The sequence below is a fragment of the Megalops cyprinoides genome, chromosome 19 (assembly GCF_013368585.1).
Source record: "Megalops cyprinoides isolate fMegCyp1 chromosome 19, fMegCyp1.pri, whole genome shotgun sequence".
Taxonomy (NCBI): domain Eukaryota; kingdom Metazoa; phylum Chordata; class Actinopteri; order Elopiformes; family Megalopidae; genus Megalops; species Megalops cyprinoides.
Window position 1 is genome coordinate 2,151,715 of NC_050601.1, and position 18,895 is coordinate 2,170,609.

Consider the following 18,895-nt stretch of genomic DNA (forward strand, 5'->3'; position numbering starts at 1 on the left):
ATGATTTTACAACAAAAGCACTTAAACAGCAATTATCCAGAAGTCTTCTTTATATGTTTCCCTAATATGTTATATTTCTATGGAGAGTGCACTGTTAAGGGTCAAAGAGTGACAAGACATGGGACAATACATTCAGCCCACAATGCGTTACTTTTTGCGATAGACTGATTGAGATATCAAATCCCTACCAGCGCCAATATTAAGGATGTACAACAAGTCCGAGTGTCATATCAATTCAATGTAGGTACAAATCACAGTATTCACTTTCTCATGGTATGTACTAAACTAAGTGACCCCCAAAATCACAAAGTTTTACAAGAAGGATGACACCTCTTTTCTATCCATTTCCCAAAGAACACAAGCCTCTCACCAGTCAGTCAGGGCGCACATGATACAGATGGAATCTACTGAAACACATACAGTTCTCTAAATTCAACAAACCTTTACATTTTTTTTTCCGAAGTTACTTTTATCTTAGAAAGGCCTAAACTTGCAGGTATCAGCCAGACCCATGAATCACAACGCCTGCAAGTACATTTTCTTGATTTGACACTTAATTTCAAATTGAATATTGAAACTCTCTATACTGTAGGACTCATATTTTTAATGAACAATATTGAAATTCTCACACCAAAAAATCAATATGACACCAAATGACCTAAGGAAGTACATGTGAGCAATGTCAAACTGTTTTAGGGAAAAGCAAAGTGAAAATGTATGCTCCATAAAAAAAAACAGTGGGATGTGTAAAGATGAAAAATAAAGAAATCAAATCAAATAAAGAAGTCATTTATCAAAAAGACCAAATTTACGAGTCATTTAAAGTGGGTAGAATCCTGGCCAGCTGTGATTGGCAGAGTTGCAGAGGCTCCTCCCCCTCCATCTCCCTGACCGGCCCCTTATAGCTGGGTCCTGCAGCCTCTGCTCTCCTCACACTCCAACCCTGCTCATCTCTCAGCTGGACAGTAAGGGCCGTTCACACCACACACTGACAACATGCTGGGGACCCTCTGCACTCTCATCACTGCACTCTCATGTAAGACATCACTGTTAATGGTTTTTATTTCTATACATTATTTGTATTATTCATTTCACATGCAACATATGTCATGAACTTTTTTCATAAAATATGCCTCTGTCATGTGAACTAATTTCCCAGGTGTCAGTGGAGTTATAGTGGTGACACAGAAGCCTCCTGTTCTGACAGTGAGCAAAGGAGGGACGGCCACTATGGACTGTAACCTCGGGACAGTGACTGATCAATCATCTCGCTGGTATAAGCAGGTTCCAGGAGGAGTTCCTCAGTTTGTGCTCCGTTACCGTCATGACTGGAGCGCTCCAAAAGACTATGGAGCTGGATTCTCCTCCACCCGCTTCACAGCCACTCACCAGAGTAAATCAGACTATAAGTTTGTAATTAGCAATGTGGAGGTGGGAGACTCAGCAGTGTATTACTGTCAAACATGGGACAGCACTGCTAAAGAGAATGTATCACAGTGATTCACACCATGACAAAAACCTCTGTGCTTCACTTCTGCTTTAAAGCTGCTTCAGAGCTTCATACTTTGAGCAGGATGCGAACTCACCCAAGCTGAACCAGGATCTGTCGGCCATGTCAGCAACACAATGGTGCTTAAACAGAAGGTTCTGTCACCATTAAAACTGCAGAGAGCTGTAAGCATCAAAGAACAGTCAGGACAACCAGCCAATCAGGCCATCACACAAGTTTCTAGAGAGCAGGATATTAGGAGCTACAGGCCATCAAGTGCCCTCTTACACAATAGCCACTGTATCCATGATCCAATGAAAGAGTCTGTGATGTGAGGACCCCTGGGATGATGTGACTGCAGGTGTTCACTGTCCAAATGCATCATTTCCCCTCTCATTTAAACACCCATCCCAGACTCATACTGTATACATTCACCTGGCCGTTCACTTGTTTCACGTGTCACCTGTGTCTCCTTGCCTTTTCTCCCTGTCACTTTACACTCTGACATCACTATTTTACTCCCTGTTCTCTGACTGATATCAGTCAAAATTATGCAGGAGCAGTACGTAGCTTTGCTCATGTAATTGACTGTAAATTCCCGATACATTCAGCACCTTTAGAAACACCCAAACACAGTCCACAGCCCTTTACTCAGATTGCCACACCAGTAAGGTTGTCCAGTCTCTGATTGTCTGTAATGTCTCCACTCCATCCACTCCCTTTAAACTTCTCTGTTTGGTCTCTCTGCCAGAGGCACCTCTGGTCAGATGTGTCATGAATCTTTCCTGCCCATGAGGTTGTTCTGGTCATACTAGGAGAGACCATTAGGTTACTAAATGTGTTATCTGTTATTTGTGTATCCCTATTAAAGCCTGATAGGTTGGAATTCTGTATCAACATATGTGTAGTGATGGAATTTTTACATAAAGATGACAGGAAACAGTTGTGATTGGCTGAGTGCAGAGGCTCCTCCCCCTCCATCTCCCTGACCGGCCCCTTATAGCTGGTTCCTGCAGCCTCTCCTCTCCTCACACTCCAACCCTGCTCATCTCTCAGCTGGACAGTAAGGGCCGTTAAACATCTTGTGAAACACTCAAATGCATTATACAGCCCACAGTCCTTTACTCAGACTGCCACACCAGTAAGGTTGTTTTGTCTCTGATTGTCTGTAATGTCTCCACCCCTTCCACGCCCTGTAAACTTCCCTGTTTGGTCCCTCTACCAGAGACTCCTCTGGTCCTATTGTGTCATTAATCTGTCCTGCCCATGAGGTTGTTCCCGTCATCCTTAGAAGGACCATTAGATTACCATATGTGTTATCTGTTATTTGTGTATCCCTATTAAAGCCTGATAGGTTGGAATTCTGTATCAACATATGTGTAGTGAGGGAATTTTTTCATAAAGATGACAGGAAACAGTTGTGATTGGCTGAATGCAGAAGCTCCTCCCCCTCCATCTCCCTGACCGGCCCCTTATAGCTGGTTCCTGCAGCCTCTCCTCTCCTCACACTCCAACCCTGCTCATCTCTCAGCTGGACAGTAAGGGCCGTTCACACCACACACTGACAACATGCTGGGGACCCTCTGCATTCTCATCACTGCGCTCTCATGTAAGACATCACTGTTAATGGTTTTTATTTCTATACATTATTTGTATTATTAATTTCACATGCAACATATGTCATGAACTTTTTTCATAAAATATGCCTCTGTCATGTGAACTAATTTCCCAGGTGTCAGTGGAGTTATAGTGGTGACACAGAAGCCTCCTGTTCTGACAGTGAGCAAAGGAGGGACGGCCACTATGGACTGTAACCTCGGGACAGTGACTGATCAATCATCTCGCTGGTATAAGCAGGTTCCAGGAGGAGTTCCTCAGTTTGTGCTCCGTTACCGTCATGACTGGAGCGCTCCAAAAGACTATGGAGCTGGATTCTCCTCCACCCGCTTCACAGCCACTCACCAGAGTAAATCAGACTATAAGTTTGTAATTAGCAATGTGGAGGTGGGAGACTCAGCAGTGTATTACTGTCAAACATGGGACAGCACTGCTAAAGAGAATGTATCACAGTGATTCACACCATGACAAAAACCTCTGTGCTTCACTTCTGCTTTAAAGCTGCTTCAGAGCTTCATACTTTGAGCAGGATGTGAACTCACCCAAGCGGAACCAGGATCTGTCGGCCATGTCAGCAGCACAATGCTGCTTAAACAGAAGCTTCTTTCACCATTAAAACTGCAGAAATTCCACAATCAGCACATCAGGCCATCAGATTACTCTTCTGATAGAGCATTAGCTGATAGGCCAGCACACACTACAGCTGGTTTCTATTGAAACAAAGTCTTTTCTTTGAATGAAAATATTGTGACAAACCTCCTTTATCAAAGGAAAGTTACTCATGAACTGGTTTTCTTGAAAAACAGTGTGATAAATACTTAATACTCCATTTGCTTATCATATGTGAACTTCTGCTTCTTCTGAAATTCCAGTGCCATCATCTGTCTCTCCTTACAGTGCAGGAAGGACACACATGGTGGATTTATGTTCTTATTTCTCTTCGTTTGTTTGGAAGTTTCTGGCCTTTTTTCCATTTTGGGGGGTGTTGTCACAGTATATGGTCTCAGAATTTCTAGATGTCTTTTTGATTATCCTAAGAAACACAAGTATTTCACAATGATGGCCAATAGACACTACAGCTGGTTTCTACTGAAAGAAAGTCTTTTCTTTGAATGAAAATGTTGTGACAACCCAACTTAATTAATGGAAAGTTACACATGAACTGGTTTTCTTGAAAAACAGAGTATTAACTACTTAATGCTGCATTTGCTCATCAAATGTGAACTTCTGCTTCTTCTGAAATTCCAGTGCCATCATCTGTACCTCCTTACAGAGCAGGAAAGACACACACGGTGGCTTCCTGTTCTTATTTCTCTTCCTTTGTTGGGGACTTGATTTCTGTCCTTTTTTCCATTTTTTTGGGTGGTCTCAAAGCATATGGTCTCACATAATTTCTAGATGTTTGTTTGATAATAAGAAACAGATGTTTTTCACAATCAACCGTTTAAACCAATAAGCTTTCATTTTGGCTATAGATTAATATATTTATACCTACTTAATCATACATTAATACTGAATACGGATGAGTTACTTGATTGCTGCTGATTCAATGACACTAGCAAAATTATACTGAAATTAATCCCCCCCCCCCCTATCCAATTAATAAATGAGCAGTACATGCATGTAAAAAGCATTTGTGATGCAAGTTTCTTAGCTGGCTGCACAATCAGTCATAGTGCAACCAGGGAACTTCAAAAACAGCTAAAATATTCACAATACATTAAAGATTGCAAATTCTTTATGTTCTTTGACAAAATGTGTCTCTCCTGCCGATGTGGAGTTTAACATACCCAGGTCTGCTTCTACATAAAAATCAACTGTGATCAGCTGTGATTGGCTGAGTTGCAGAAGCTCCTCCCCCTCCATCTCCCTGACCGGCCCCTTATAGCTGGGTCCTGCAGCCTCTCCTCTCCTCACACTCCAACCCTGCTCATCTCTCAGCTGGACAGTAAGGGCCGTTCACACCACACACTGCCAACATGCTGGGGACCCTCTGCACTCTCATCACTGTGTTCTCATGTAAGAAATAATCCTTGGTGCAAGTTTAAAAACTTTTTGATTAGTATAATTTTAAGCCATTTAACTGAATTTTTTCATATATCTTATTTCCCAGGTGTCAGTGGAGTGACAGTGGTGACACAGAAGCCTCCTGTTCTGACAGTGAGTAAAGGAGGGACGGCCACTATGGACTGTAACCTCGGGACAGTGACCGGTTACTCAGCTCGGTGGTATAAGCAAGTTTCAGGTGGAGTTCCTCAGTTTGTGCTGCAATTCTACCATTCTTGGAGCTCTCCCACCTATGGAGCTGGTTTCTCCTCCACCCGCTTCACATCAAACCATCAGACCACATCAGATTATCGGTTGATAATCAGCAATGTGGAGGTAGGAGACTTAGCAGTGTATTACTGTGAAACATGGGACAGCTCTGCTAAAGAGAATGTATCACAGTGATTCACACCATGACAAAAACCTCTGTGCTTCACTTCTGCTTTTACACTGCTTCAGAAAGTAAAGAACTTCACGCTCAGAGAAGAATGGAATTTACTGAAGATGAACTACGATGTTTCAGCTATGTCATTATGAGATTATCGCTGGTACAATTACAACAGTATAATTATTTACGTTCCTTACCTCCAGAGCCCCCTCTAGCACTGACTATCAGTTAATAATCAGCAATGTGGAGGCGGGAGACTCAGCAGTGTATTACTGCCACACATGGGACAGCTCAGCAAGTGCAGCTGTACCACAGTGATTCACACCATGACAAAAACCTCTGTGCTTCACTTCTGCTTTAGAGCTGCTGCAGAAAGGACAGAAATTCATACCCTAAATGTGACATCATCCCTCTCTGAACCATCACCACTAGGGTTCCTCTCAGCCAATTACCTCCTTTTGTGGTCAGAAGGGATTATAAAGTATGCAATCATTGATGTTTCCAAGTGAGAAATGTTGTCTAAAATGTTGTGAAACTGGGTGAATACAGATTTTGTCACAGACACACTGAAATGAAATCACCAACTTCATTTTTCTGGCTAATCTTGGTGGAAAGTTTGTAGTCTCTCCCTCTACTCATCCATATAAACATACAGTCCATGAAATGACATCATATGACTGAAAATGCAGGTAATTTCATCCAGACTCCTCTCAGGTAGAGCTGTCACTGTGGAGTTTCACAGGAATGTTCAGAAATGACTGTTGGAACAGAAAAATGAGAGAATGTCTGAAATGGTAAATCTATCTCTTTAAATCAAGATGGTATGATACAGCCAATGTGTTAGAATGATGATGATGATGATGATGATGACGATGATGATGATGATGATGATGATGATGATAATGATAATCATCATCATCATCATCATCATCATCATCATCATCACGTCAGGAACTTCACCGTTACTCTCTATCTCCATCATCTGTGCAGAGAGACAACGGCAGCAGGAGAATATGAAGTGGGACTCTATGGACATTCTCACTGACATCTTGGATCCCAAATGAGCTCAAATCTCTATTCACACTGAAAGCTCCAAACTGGATCAGACAGAATGTGATTCATGCAATACTGAATCATGCATTTGAATCTGGATCTTTAGAGGATTCTGTTAGTGAATTACAGTGAAACCGTACAGAGGTTAGTGAGGATTCTGTGAGTGAATTACAGATATACCGTACAGAGGTTCGAGGGGATTCTGTGAGTGAATTACAGTCATACTGTGCAGGGGTTAGTGGGGATTCTGTGAGCGAATTGCAGGTCTGTTGCAGAGAGAGGTCAGTGAGGGGTCCACAGTGTGTTTCAGTTCCCCCTTGCTGTGCTGAAACTGAGCTGGAGTTTTTGTATGGGGGTGAATATCAACTGCATCACTGTGGTATTCGGCCAAGGAACCAAGCTGATTGTCACTGGTGAGTCTCTTTCCATTTCTTTAATGTTCTCTACTGCAGTTAATGTGTTGTTAGTGTGATACATCTGTCATTCTAATCTGTTTGCACTGCTTTAACTGATTTAACAAATGCAGTTTTTCATAATCCTGAACAATTACTCTTGAAATAAACATTCCCTGCTGCTCCCCCAATGCCGATTTGAAGATAACGTGGCGCAAATTTCATTCTTAAACGATTTGAAAAGTTGAGAAGTCTAATTTGAATGAAATGTGCTGTGATAAAACTGTGTTTTTTTTTGCTTCTCTGAGATTTAAAATAGTTCACTTAATCAAGTCAACATCAAGTCAGTTCTAAAATATTGTTGAAGAAGAAAGTGATATTGTATTACTCTAACGTGACTCGTATAAAAGTGTATTAAAACTGCGGAAAATACGAAAAAAAAACTGATATGCTTTTTTTTGCGACACACTTTACTTTGTAAAAAAAAAAAAACTTTACTACCTTTTTAATACTTATCGATTTGCCACAGTTTAACCTAAAAAGACTCAAGGCCAAACCTGAAAGTAATTATCAAGTGGAGGAAGAACTGACAGATTAATTGAAGCAGAGTGTTCATTTTTGCTTAATTAAAAGAATGAACAACGACGCTGCAGCCGCTTTGTAATCGTGCACATTTTCTGCTGCAGTGCTGGAATGAATGTGAACGTAAATGGAGTTAAAAAAAGAGAACGTCAATGAGTTTCCAAAAAGTTTGATACAAAGTAAAATACAAAAATTAAATTTGTTGACGACCGCAAGCCAGTGTTAATTCCTTTATTCTTCATGCAGCGTCATTTGAAGACAGGTTTCAATTAGGCCTATCATTATTATAACGTTTGCTTATATTGTTCTTCTCCGACAATTTCAGTTCGTTAAGTTACGCTTTAATGTATTCATAATGCTCTAATATAATATAAAACGGCAAATTTTGTTTTAAATGCGTTGTACACCATATAGACAGCCTATATTTCATAATTGAATGCTAATCTTGTTCATGATGAATTGCTAATCTTGTTCAGCTGTTAATTTATTGTTGTTCTTTTTCAGACTCTTCTCTTCCTGCGCCTTCCCTCACTCTCCTCCCTCCATCCAGCGAGGAGCTGAAGACAGACAAAGCCACGCTGGTGTGCCTGGCGCAGATGTCTGTGGGTTTGGCTGATGTCAGCTGGACATCGGACGGGAATCCCGTCACCGACGGGGTTTTCACCAGCTCCCCCGAACAGAAAACCGACAAATCCTTCGGTGTGAGCAGCTTCTTAACCGTCAGTCCCTCCGAATGGGGAAGCGACCGCGTCTTTTCTTGCAAAGTTTCTCACGGCTCACAAGCCTCGGAAGCACGCATTAAAAAGTCTGATTGCGTTGCGTAAATGTTGCTTACCGACAGATGTGCATTCAAAAGTCTATTAATTCCAGCATGGTTTTGTTTTCAGCAATACGTTTCTACCGGCAATAGGCTACCTTTACTTTTGCAGAGGAAACATATACGCCTAATCATTTTAACCATCCTTAAACTACGTAAAGTCGCTTTTATGGTTAACTTCTACGGAATTTTGCCTAATCGTGTACAGAAGTTGTGTTTATGTTCCTTGCTTGGCTTGTGTAGAGATTTAATAAAGGGCATGTCATTAAATGGAAATGTTTCTTTGTGTGTGTGTGCGTATATCCAAGAGTGGTTAAGATAGAAAATGGGGACTAAAGGCAGTGACTTAATGAACACGTTTTATAATATTTACTTTAATATAAAATATGTCTCATTGGCTGTGTTGAGGGTAGATATGGCAATTTCCTCAACAGGACAGAGTAACCCGATTTACAAAATAATTTCATCTTCAGATAGCGTAAAGTTACACATCTAGAATTAGCCCCACATATTAGTGATGTATAAAGCATCATTATTCTAATTAATGATAAAAATAAATACATTCCCCACTCATGTAGCAGTTGTATGCAGTGCTGCTCTCTTGTGTAAAAGCTGTTTTACGGGATCACAGAGCGCTGCAGTGTATTCTGGGGTTGTAGCTGAGAAGTTGCAGGTTCAGTTCCCAGGTAAAGCATTGCTGCTGTGTCTTTCAGCAAAATGCTTTACCTTCTTTTGTTCAATCTTTTCTTCTTTTGTTCAATCTTCTTTTGTTCATTAATGTGTAGCTGTTGTACCTTTCAGTAAAATGCTGAACCCAAATGAGCAAGTATCCAGCTATAAAAAGGACAGTGTGAAATATCTAAGGTGTGCTGGATAAGGATGTATATTTAGCATGACATTATTTAAATTCTCAAAGTTCACATTACCAATAAATGTTGGTTCATGGCTCCATCCCCATTGCTTACGGAAAATAAGAATCATGATTGTTCTGAAGATATGAATATATCAACCAATTAAAAAATGACAATTTTCCAGTGAATATTTCTGTTTTAATAAAGTGAGTAAGGTTGTAAGCCTTGAAATTGAGTAATAAAAGTCATCCAGTTTGAAGATCAAGCAAAGAGAGGATGTTTGTGAGAAAAAGAGACTCAGGACACAATCAAACACCAACCCAGCTCACAATGTTACCATAACGTTAGAGCAACTTCTACTACTATTTTTAACAGCAGCTGCAGGAGAACTTTCTCAGACGTAGAGGGCGCTGTTTAATTGCCTTTGTGCTTACAGGCCCTGCCGTGAAAGCCCTTGCTGATCCTGTAGAGGGAGACAGAGTCAAGTCCACTTCTGACACTGAAACGCACCTGCTGCTTGAAAACACTTTATTTATAGCAACATGCAAATGAGGGAGTGATTTTAGCTCTTTCAGAACTGGGAGGGACAGCCCCCTGTCTGCTTTCAGACCTGCAGGTGTGGGGAAGAGGAGAACCAGACTGCATACAATGTTGCTGCAACATTTTAGCAACATCAGCATAACATTACAAGTTTATGCACCTAAAGCTGATTCTTCCTGTTATCGCATGACTGCAGCCAAAGTCATTTCATGCAAATGTTCTCTGGTGACACGGCAGCAGCTGTGAAGAGCAGCCACTACCAGAGGTACAAGGCTCTGATTACAGTGATGTATCATTAATGTAATATTTTCACATTGATAGACAGCAAAACAATGACACAGCTGCCTGTTTTCAGAGCTACAAGTACTGGGAGAAGCATTAGTCATTAAATGAAATACACCTATGCCACTGTAGCAAACATCAATGCAACGTTATGAGAATGTTGTGTGGAGGTTATCCTGCAGCAGTGGAGAGTGGGAGTGTGGGTGGAGTAGCAGGTGTAACACTGTAGCTGAGCTGTCACTGTGGAGGCTGATTCGTCCTCTCAGGTGGAACTGCGGAGGCTTGTGTGGGGAAGGGTTGTTGGGGCAGAAAAATGAAAGAATTTCTGTAATATGAAGTTCACCTTTTCAGATCAAGATGTTATGAACAGTCGTATGAAGCAGTGTGTGAACACAGGAAGTGTGTGGCATTGACCCGTTCTATGGGATCCTCGTTCTTAGCCCTCGAATGCTATGGACTCTAGGGGGAGACAGTGGAACCCGGAGGATCTGTACTAGTTTTCTATGGAGTTTCTCACTGTCAACTGGGGTCACAAATTTGTTTGGCTGAATCATGGAGAAATTGCATTTTAATCTGAAACCTCAAAGGCTCTATAGAGGATTCTGTGAGTGAATTACAGTTATACTGTGTAGAGGTTAGAGGGGATTCTGTGAGTGAATTACAGTTGTACTGTGCAGAGGTTAGTGGGGATTCTGTGAGTGAATTACAGTTATACTGTGCAGATGTTAGTGGGGATTCTGTGAGTGAATTACAGTTATACTGTACAGAAGTTAGTGGGGATTCTGTGAGCGAATTGCAGGTCTGTTGCAGAGAGAGGTCAGTGAGGGGTCCACAGTGTGTTTCAGTTCCCCCTTGCTGTGCTGAAACTGAGCTGGAGTTTTTGTACGGGGGTGAATATCAACTGTATCACCGTGGTATTTGGCCAAGGCACCAAGCTGATTGTTACTGATGAGTACCTTTCCATTTTTCCTCTTTTATTTACTGTACCATAATTACTGTGCTGTTACTTTGATATATTCGGCTATTATTCTAATTTTACCTGTTTACATGGATTTAGCAAATGCAGTTTGTCGTCCGCTCCAATAATTATTTTGGACGTAAATGTTTCCTGCTTCAACAAACTCGTAAACTTGAACAGTCTCAGAATTAAACGGTGGTTGTATGCCTATTCGACCATTAAAATATTCTCGTTAATAAATTCAATCTTACATCTTTTATAAAAAAAAATACAGTGTCGTTTCCTATTACTTAAAGACAACTCCTATAGGCCTAAAGCAATTTATATGATTACGTTATACTCTCTGTTAAATAAGAAATCCGTTTATTTCGTTGTTGCTACATTTCCAAGTTGAACATTTTAGTTTTTTTTTGAGCATTTTAAGAATTACCGATCTGTCATACTACAGCGTAAAATGCGTGAATGTGTAGCCTAACTCTGAAATTAATTATCAAGTAGCCTAGACGAAGGGCTGACTAATTTATTTGAGAAAATAGTTTTGCACAATTAACTCTCTCAGGAAAAGGCCTGACTATCGGTATCGTTTTTTAATGTAAAGTTAGGTTTCAGTTCACATGGCGATGTTTGTTTGGTTGTGCTGTTTTTCCTCCGTTCTCTAACGATTTCAGTTCGGCTGTTTACACTGTTTTCACAGTGTGACAGTGTTTTCAGTGTTTGTAAAGGGCAAATGTTGTAAATGCCAAGTACTGTTGTACATTGCAAATACATTCCAAATAATATAATTAATGTAATTAATCTCTCTTTCTCGGTTAGGTGTCGGGTTGAAATATAATGGAATTATTAATTTATTTCCCTTTTTCAGAATGCCCCCTTCCTGCGCCTTCCCTCACTCTCCTCCCTCCATCCAGCGAGGAGCTGAAGACAGACAAAGCCACGCTGGTGTGCCTGGCGCAGATGTCTGTGGGTTTGGCTGATGTCAGCTGGACATCGGACGGGAATCCCGTCACCGACGGGGTTTTCACCAGCTCCCCCGAACAGAAAACTGATAAATCCTTCGGTGTGAGCAGCCTCTTAACCGTCAGTCCCTCCGAATGGATCAGCAACCACGTCTTTGCTTGCAAAGTTTCTCACGGCTTACAAAACTCTGAGAAAAGTATCAAAAAGTCTGACTGCAGAATGTGGTGACGGTGCCATGTGCATTGAACAGGCTTGCTTCCAGCATACATTTATGAAAAATACGCTTCGAACCTGCAAAATACACACCCGAAATGCATGTGTCTTGTTAATAATAAAAATAAAAAGCATTAAAGTGCTTTCATCATTAAAACGTTTCTGTGATTGTGTGTGTGTGCGTTTGCGCTGGACCCAAAAGAAGACTAAAGTATCAGTTTTTGGGTTCTGAAGGGGAAGTTTTCTCGATTTTGGCATCAGCAGCAAACATTAAGAATATAGGCTAATAACCAACCCATTTTCCTGTTTTAAAATTAAATGTAAAATCATCAAAGTGAGATTTATTTCCCTTTTTGTTTCTCGCTTCAGAACCCAGAATTGGCCTTTACATATACGGACCCTGCTATTTTATAACCGGGGCAGGTGCGCTTGGTGGATGGAAATGTTACAGAAAAGAAACGACGTTTTCAAATTGTTTGCACCCAAAGAAATATAAGAGCGACCTCAGAATATTCATAAATCAAATCACAAAGAGTAAAATGGCATATTGTGTGATTTTTTATTTCCCATACAATGTATTAAATTAATCTATTAAAATTATGGGATGCCGCTTATTCATCTACTTCTTTATCAGTAGCAGCCGTAGCACAGAAAAAGGCTGAAAAGCCTTTCGACGGAAGACAAAAGCTCTTAAGAAGTGCATTGTGTGTGTGTGTGTGTGTGTAAATTTGCTCCCTGGGAATGTTTGACTTTGTGAATTAGACCGCCTGCACGGACTCTTTGACGACGGCATCTAAGATTGGCATGTAACCTCAGCACTCGCACACCTGTACCAAAGGGGATGAAAAACAGGTTTCCAGAATAGGGTGTATTTCTTTTATAGTTCTCTCTAAAAACGCATTGCCTCGGTCCACGAAATGCTTATACCCACGCCAAGGTCCTTTCACTTGATCCAATGTTTTCCCATGCTGTAATGATTATTGAAAAATGTTTTAAAAATAATGTAGTAAATAAATTTGCACATACGCAGCATTTAGCCTACATTGTCTGAAGTTTAACGGTTTTGGTTAGATTTATTAAATTAACCCGTGTGCTCTGTGTGCTATGCTGCCATCTATTGGCCGAAAGACGCAGTACATTGTTATTCACGAGCCCAGATGCCCTGAAATGTTTTCCGAGCGAATGACGTCACATTGTTTAACATACACACAGCTGAACATGCTCAAAACAGACCGAGGAGGATCAGTGAAGTGTTATGACTTGGCGTGGGAGCTGGCAAGAATTAAAATAGAGGAATTTAAAAATAAAGGCAACACACAATTACAAAATAATGACTGTACCGTGATTTCAAATAGGGGGCGAAAGAGAAAATATTTACAACAAGGTTGCACACATGCAATGTCTGCCGTCGCTGTGGGACTAATGGTAGAAACACAGAGAAGACAGCAGTCCAGCACAACAAGCAGGAGACAGCATCAGTTTGAGTGGGCTATTGTCCTGTTTCACTGATGCCAGGAAGGTTCTGCTGCAAGCCGTGGGTGTTTGTGAACATGATGTTCTCGTCAGCGATGGAGAGGCGGGAGGGGAGGACTGAAAGGGGCAGAGGGAAGAGATATGAGGCTTGAGGATTTGGAGAAAGAGAGAGAGAGAGAGAGAGAGATGGGGGAGAAAGGGACAGCGAGGATGAGGAGAGAGGGGAAGGCCCCGCTTATTTGGGACCCCCTGGCCGGTTGATTCTTCGAACCATGATCCGGTTCCTGCGCCACTGTTTGAGGCCCCCCGCGGGCGGCAGGGCGGGGCTCTCCTGGCGAGGCGGTGCTAGGCGTTCTTCCCTCGGCGGCCCGTGGACCTTGCCTGCCCGGATCTCGTCTGTGAAGGTCTCCACCCCTTCGAACTTGGTGGTGAGCTCCCCCAGACGACCCTTCAGGGCATCAAACTCCTTGTAGAGCTCTCCCAGGGCGTCTGACAGGGGCTGGATCCTGGAGGCGGATCAGCAGGGAAACACCAGGGATCAGTCAGGAGGTGGGAACTGCCCTCCACATGACAACTCTGGGCATATCAGAGATGCATTACATTACATTACTGTCATTTAGCAGATGCTCTTATCCAGAGCGGCTAACATAGCTTACAGTTTTTTTTTTTACATGTTACCCATTTATACAGCTGGATGTTTACTGAAGCAATTCTGGGCTAAGTACCTTGCCTAAGGGTGTAACAGCAGTGCCCCAATGGGGAATCAAATCGGCAACCTTTTGCTTACGAGCCCTGCTCCTTACCACTATGCTACACTAACCCCCCCCCCCCCCCCCCCCAAAACACAACAGAGACGAGAAGGCACCGTTCCTGGACAGAAAAGAAACACGCTCCTGCGTTTGGATCTGTCACAGCTAACCTGTGTAGCCAGCAAAAACTGTTATCATTTGATGGCCATAGAACAAGTTTTTCTAGCAGCACAGGAGTGGAAAAAAGTGTTTTTTCTTGCAAAGCCATTCTCATGTACACCAAGCAGCCTACTGTTTATGACCTGCTGGGCAGAGTGCAAACAGTGGGAGGGGTCTTTACTGTGACATCACACACACACACCTCTGTCTCAGCACTTAAAGGAGACCTATTTCACACATGTTTTCAGCTCCCTACATTTGCTCACATAGTAACCTGGCAGAAATTGTTAACCTCCGAGCCCACAGGAAGGGCCAGGAGGGAGGACATGGCTCACCGGAACCACGGAGACACAATGAGTAGATTGGACAGCAGAATGCGGTCGATATGGCGCAAGCTCGCTGGACAGGAACAGACATGATCCGACAGCCTCATCATGCCATCTTTGGGGGGAGTGAAGTTTTTTGTGTTGCAGCAGGTTTCTCTGTGCTTGCGCTCCCACAGGGCCCCACGTTGGAAGTGAAACAGGCTTTTTAAATTCAGCTCAAACGCGAGCCCAGCACACTGTGTTCCTCCCTTAGAGAAAGCATGCAGTCTGCCCCAGCTGAACTCTCCGCTGTCCAGTACAAGAGATTACAACAACCTCGGCCTCCCTCCAGGAAATGATGTCACTTTCGTTAAGAGCTACTCTGGACCAATGAGCTCCATCACACATGGATAGCTGGAGCCACTGATCTCAGCTCATGAAACTTTCTGGCCAGCTGTCAGACCCAGAGAGAAGAGTGGCGAGCAACTGAAATATTAACAATGCAAGCTGCAGGTATTCATTTACACAGCTACAGACCCAAGCAAGCTAGGTCACTCAAACACACAAACATTCACACATACTGACACAAAAAAGGTGGGCCAGCCATATCCAACATGGACACACACACACACACACACACTCACGCATGTTCTCACACATGTGTACACACACTCTCCCAGTCTAAATTGCTCACACATACACACAAACTATCTTTCACACTCACATATGTAAGTGAAAAACACACACGCATGAACAGATACACACATGCATAGAGACACTCGCAGTGATATTCACAGACACACACACATAAACACACACACAAACACACACACGTCTCACCCACCTCCCATATTCTGGCAGGACTACGCTGTGGTCATTGAGCAGAAGCTCCTTCACCTGGGTCATGATGGCAAATTTCCAGTTGTCCAGCACCTGGGTGAGGTTGGAGCACCCTCTAGTGTTCATCTTTTCCACTGCAGGGCAACCAAACACCGATACCAGCTAAACTTAATGAGCTGCCTTACTCTGCACACTCAATACACACTGATATAGGCATGCATGTCTGACATACCAAAACACTACATTACATTACAATACATCCATACGTCTGCGTGTAAAATATTTCACCAGACTACTGACAGTGTGTATTTTTCATGTTAATTATTTAATAATATATAGCATCATATCATAGATATCATATTGCTAATATTATACAATGGTCTAATCTTTTGTAATGATAATGATTTTTTTGGTTGTTCGATTGTCCTATTACACACTTCAGAGACTGTGTCAGCAGCAAAAAAATATTTTTTATCAATTCTTCAACTGCAACAAGATCAGCCATGTGTGGACTTTCTGTAAAAACAAATGAAGCCTAGACTGGCCTTTGTCCATAGTTTGTATCCAAATGAAATAAAGTAAATACAAGAATAAGTAAAGAACAAATTTTGTATACAGTAGACCACAATCATAGCCAAAATAAAAGCAATATAACTCTATGCAATTTTAAAAAAGGCTGCTGAAACATAAAATCATATGGGTTATTAGAGAATGTATGGATAGAAAGGAGGTTAATATTGAAAATATATTGAAGAAAAGAGAGAGAGAGAGAGAGAGAAAGATAGGGAAAGTGAGACAGAACAGCAAGAGTAGAGGGGGGGAGGGAGGGGGGGGGGGGAGAGATTCACCGGGAACTCTGTGGTCCCACTCTAGTGACTGCTGTCTCCGCTTCTTCTGCCCAACACACAGAGCGACCAGACAGAGCAGGGCCAGGAGCGTCTTCATCACCCTCCTCCTCATCATCATCACCATCTTAAAGGTTAGACTGACAGTCACGCTGACACTGTAATAGACCAGCTCTGCCTGCTTCTCAAGGTAAGTCTTTAAGCTCTCATCATATATGCCAAGTGAAACACACACATGCAAATTAGTCATCATATGATTCTCAAATAACCAGGCTGTAATCCTCAAGTAATAAATCAAACAGATTTTATCCAATATAGTAAAATCTAAACAAATGAATTAGCTTTCTGCTTAGCAATGACAAGAGTATGTCAACATTTTCAAACTGCGAAAGGCAAATGTTTATGGAAGCTGATGAAAAGAATACTATACATAATTCATAACATAGTTCGTATGCTAACACCAATAACATCAGATTAAAATGAGCGTTATGATCAGGATTACAGATACACATTTTTAGCAAAACCAGCTGCTTATTCACTAAATGCAAACATGAAAAGGCACTTTTCAGCTTTACTCGAAACCTTGCGTACCATATTGCTATACTGTAGTTAGTAGTATAACAGGAACTAAAAGGTATAAATACCTGACTTGTGCCTGATGTTGAGTTGTTTTCCCACAGATTTGGAGTGACACACACTCTCCACTAATCCTGTAGCACTAAAACACTGACAAAACATGCCCCGAGCAGCCTGCTTATAAGACTGTCTCCCGAAATCCCACCCCCCCCACACACGCATACACACACTTACAAGCACAGAGAAATACATAGGCGCGTGCACGCGCACACACACACACACACACGTTGCAGTGGACCCTCTCCAAAGGGGTGTGTGTTTCCCAGGTCCAGTGCTGAATCTGGGAACCACCTCCTCATCCCCACTCCAAAAGACACACACACATATACACACGCACACACACAGATATGTAGACAAACATACACACACATGCACATACACGCACACACATGCAGACGTGCAGACATGTAGACATGCATGCACACGCAGACATGCAGATATGCACACACACACACACACACACACACACACACACACAGGACCAGCTCTGCCCAGAGAATCACACTGACACAATGGTGGTAGTTCCAGGATAGCAATGCACCCTGTCAGTGACCTTTCAACCTTTCTCAGTTGCATCCCTAAGGTCGACTCAGACAGTAACAATGATCTCACTTTCAGCACGTTTGGGCTGTATATTGGGAGATAAATAATGTGCAAGATGCACGCAGTGCCATATGATTTGGAATAGATCAGTGTCCTCTGCAGAAACTGCCGGGAATGCTGCGCGAGGGAACATAACGGCAGTCTTCACCTGAGTCCATTAAATACGTCAGGGAAATGGGAGGTATTTGCATAAAAACGTTTCACACATGTGACGCTGATAGACACGACAGTGTCTTGATGGAAAAACCTGATGTGTACTCAGACCTTTGCATTGCACGTTTATCACTATTTATCAATATCCATTTCATTTAAGAAAAAAAGGAAACCCCTTTGCGGCACATTGTTTCCAGTTCCGGAAATGACATCTCCATTAAGAATGCATTGTAAAGTCAAAAACACGGTCCACCCTATGGCAAGACTGCGTTCGGGTCGGGCATTATTCACCCGTGAGCCCACTGCACCCTGGTAGGAAGTGGCCGTTGACGCGCTGATTTCTGCGGAGCGCCTCCCACGGCAGGCGTGACCGCAAACACTCCCTGCGGGACGGCGAACGCATTTCTCTCCGGCGCTGACCTGAAGCGAGGCGTTCGCTCACGTTGCCGCAGGGCGCGGCTCCAATGGAAGTGTTTGATGTAGCAGCGCAGCTCCAGCGCCGCATTCCTCCGGCCCGCTGTCATCGTCTGGAGCGCATCTGCGGCCAGTCGAGCAGAGCCAGCACTAGCTTGGCGCCGGCTCTTTTGGAGATAAGCGAGGCGTACAGCGTATGTTTTCGCGACTGCAGCGGCGGTAAGGCGCGCCGATCCCTCGTAAAAATATAATTAGGACATTACAAGGCATTACATAAGGCCACAGAGAAGGGAAATAATATATTACGTCACTATAATCCAAATCAAAACCATGTGATTCTAAATAATTTTTGCGATAATGATAATAGTAGTGATTTTTTAATGATGAAAAAATCTCATCAGTTAACCTGCTCACACGCTGGTTACCGTTCCAGTCGTTTTGTCGGATTGAAACTTTTCCATTTCTTCATTGTTTTCAGTGTTTTCATTTCACACAACCAGATTGGCTCTAGTTTAAGACAAATACAATCGAAC

The 18,895-nt window shown here is 42.4% G+C and overlaps 1 protein-coding gene across 1 annotated transcript; it reads left to right on the forward strand.

Annotated features, from left to right (window-relative positions):
- Positions 1-3,058: 3,058 nt before the first annotated feature.
- LOC118794499 (immunoglobulin lambda-1 light chain-like) lies at positions 3,059-12,982 on the forward strand. The gene is made up of 6 exons (XM_036552762.1): positions 3,059-3,098; positions 3,222-3,547; positions 6,970-7,006; positions 8,072-8,387; positions 11,924-12,072; positions 12,948-12,982. The coding sequence occupies exons 1-6, from the start codon at positions 3,059-3,061 to the stop codon at positions 12,980-12,982; spliced, it is 903 nt and encodes a 300-aa protein (XP_036408655.1).
- Positions 12,983-18,895: the final 5,913 nt, after the last annotated feature.

Bases quoted from the DNA above. Each gene is read 5' to 3' on its own strand.
- LOC118794499 (XM_036552762.1), top strand. From the start codon at position 3,059: ATGCTGGGGACCCTCTGCATTCTCATCACTGCGCTCTCAT. The intron at 3,548-6,969 runs AATGTATCACAG...AACTGCATCACT, and splicing joins GGGACAGCACTGCTAAAGAG to GTGGTATTCGGCCAAGGAAC. The intron at 8,388-11,923 runs GTAAATGTTGCT...CCCTCCATCCAG, and splicing joins AAAAAGTCTGATTGCGTTGC to CGAGGAGCTGAAGACAGACA.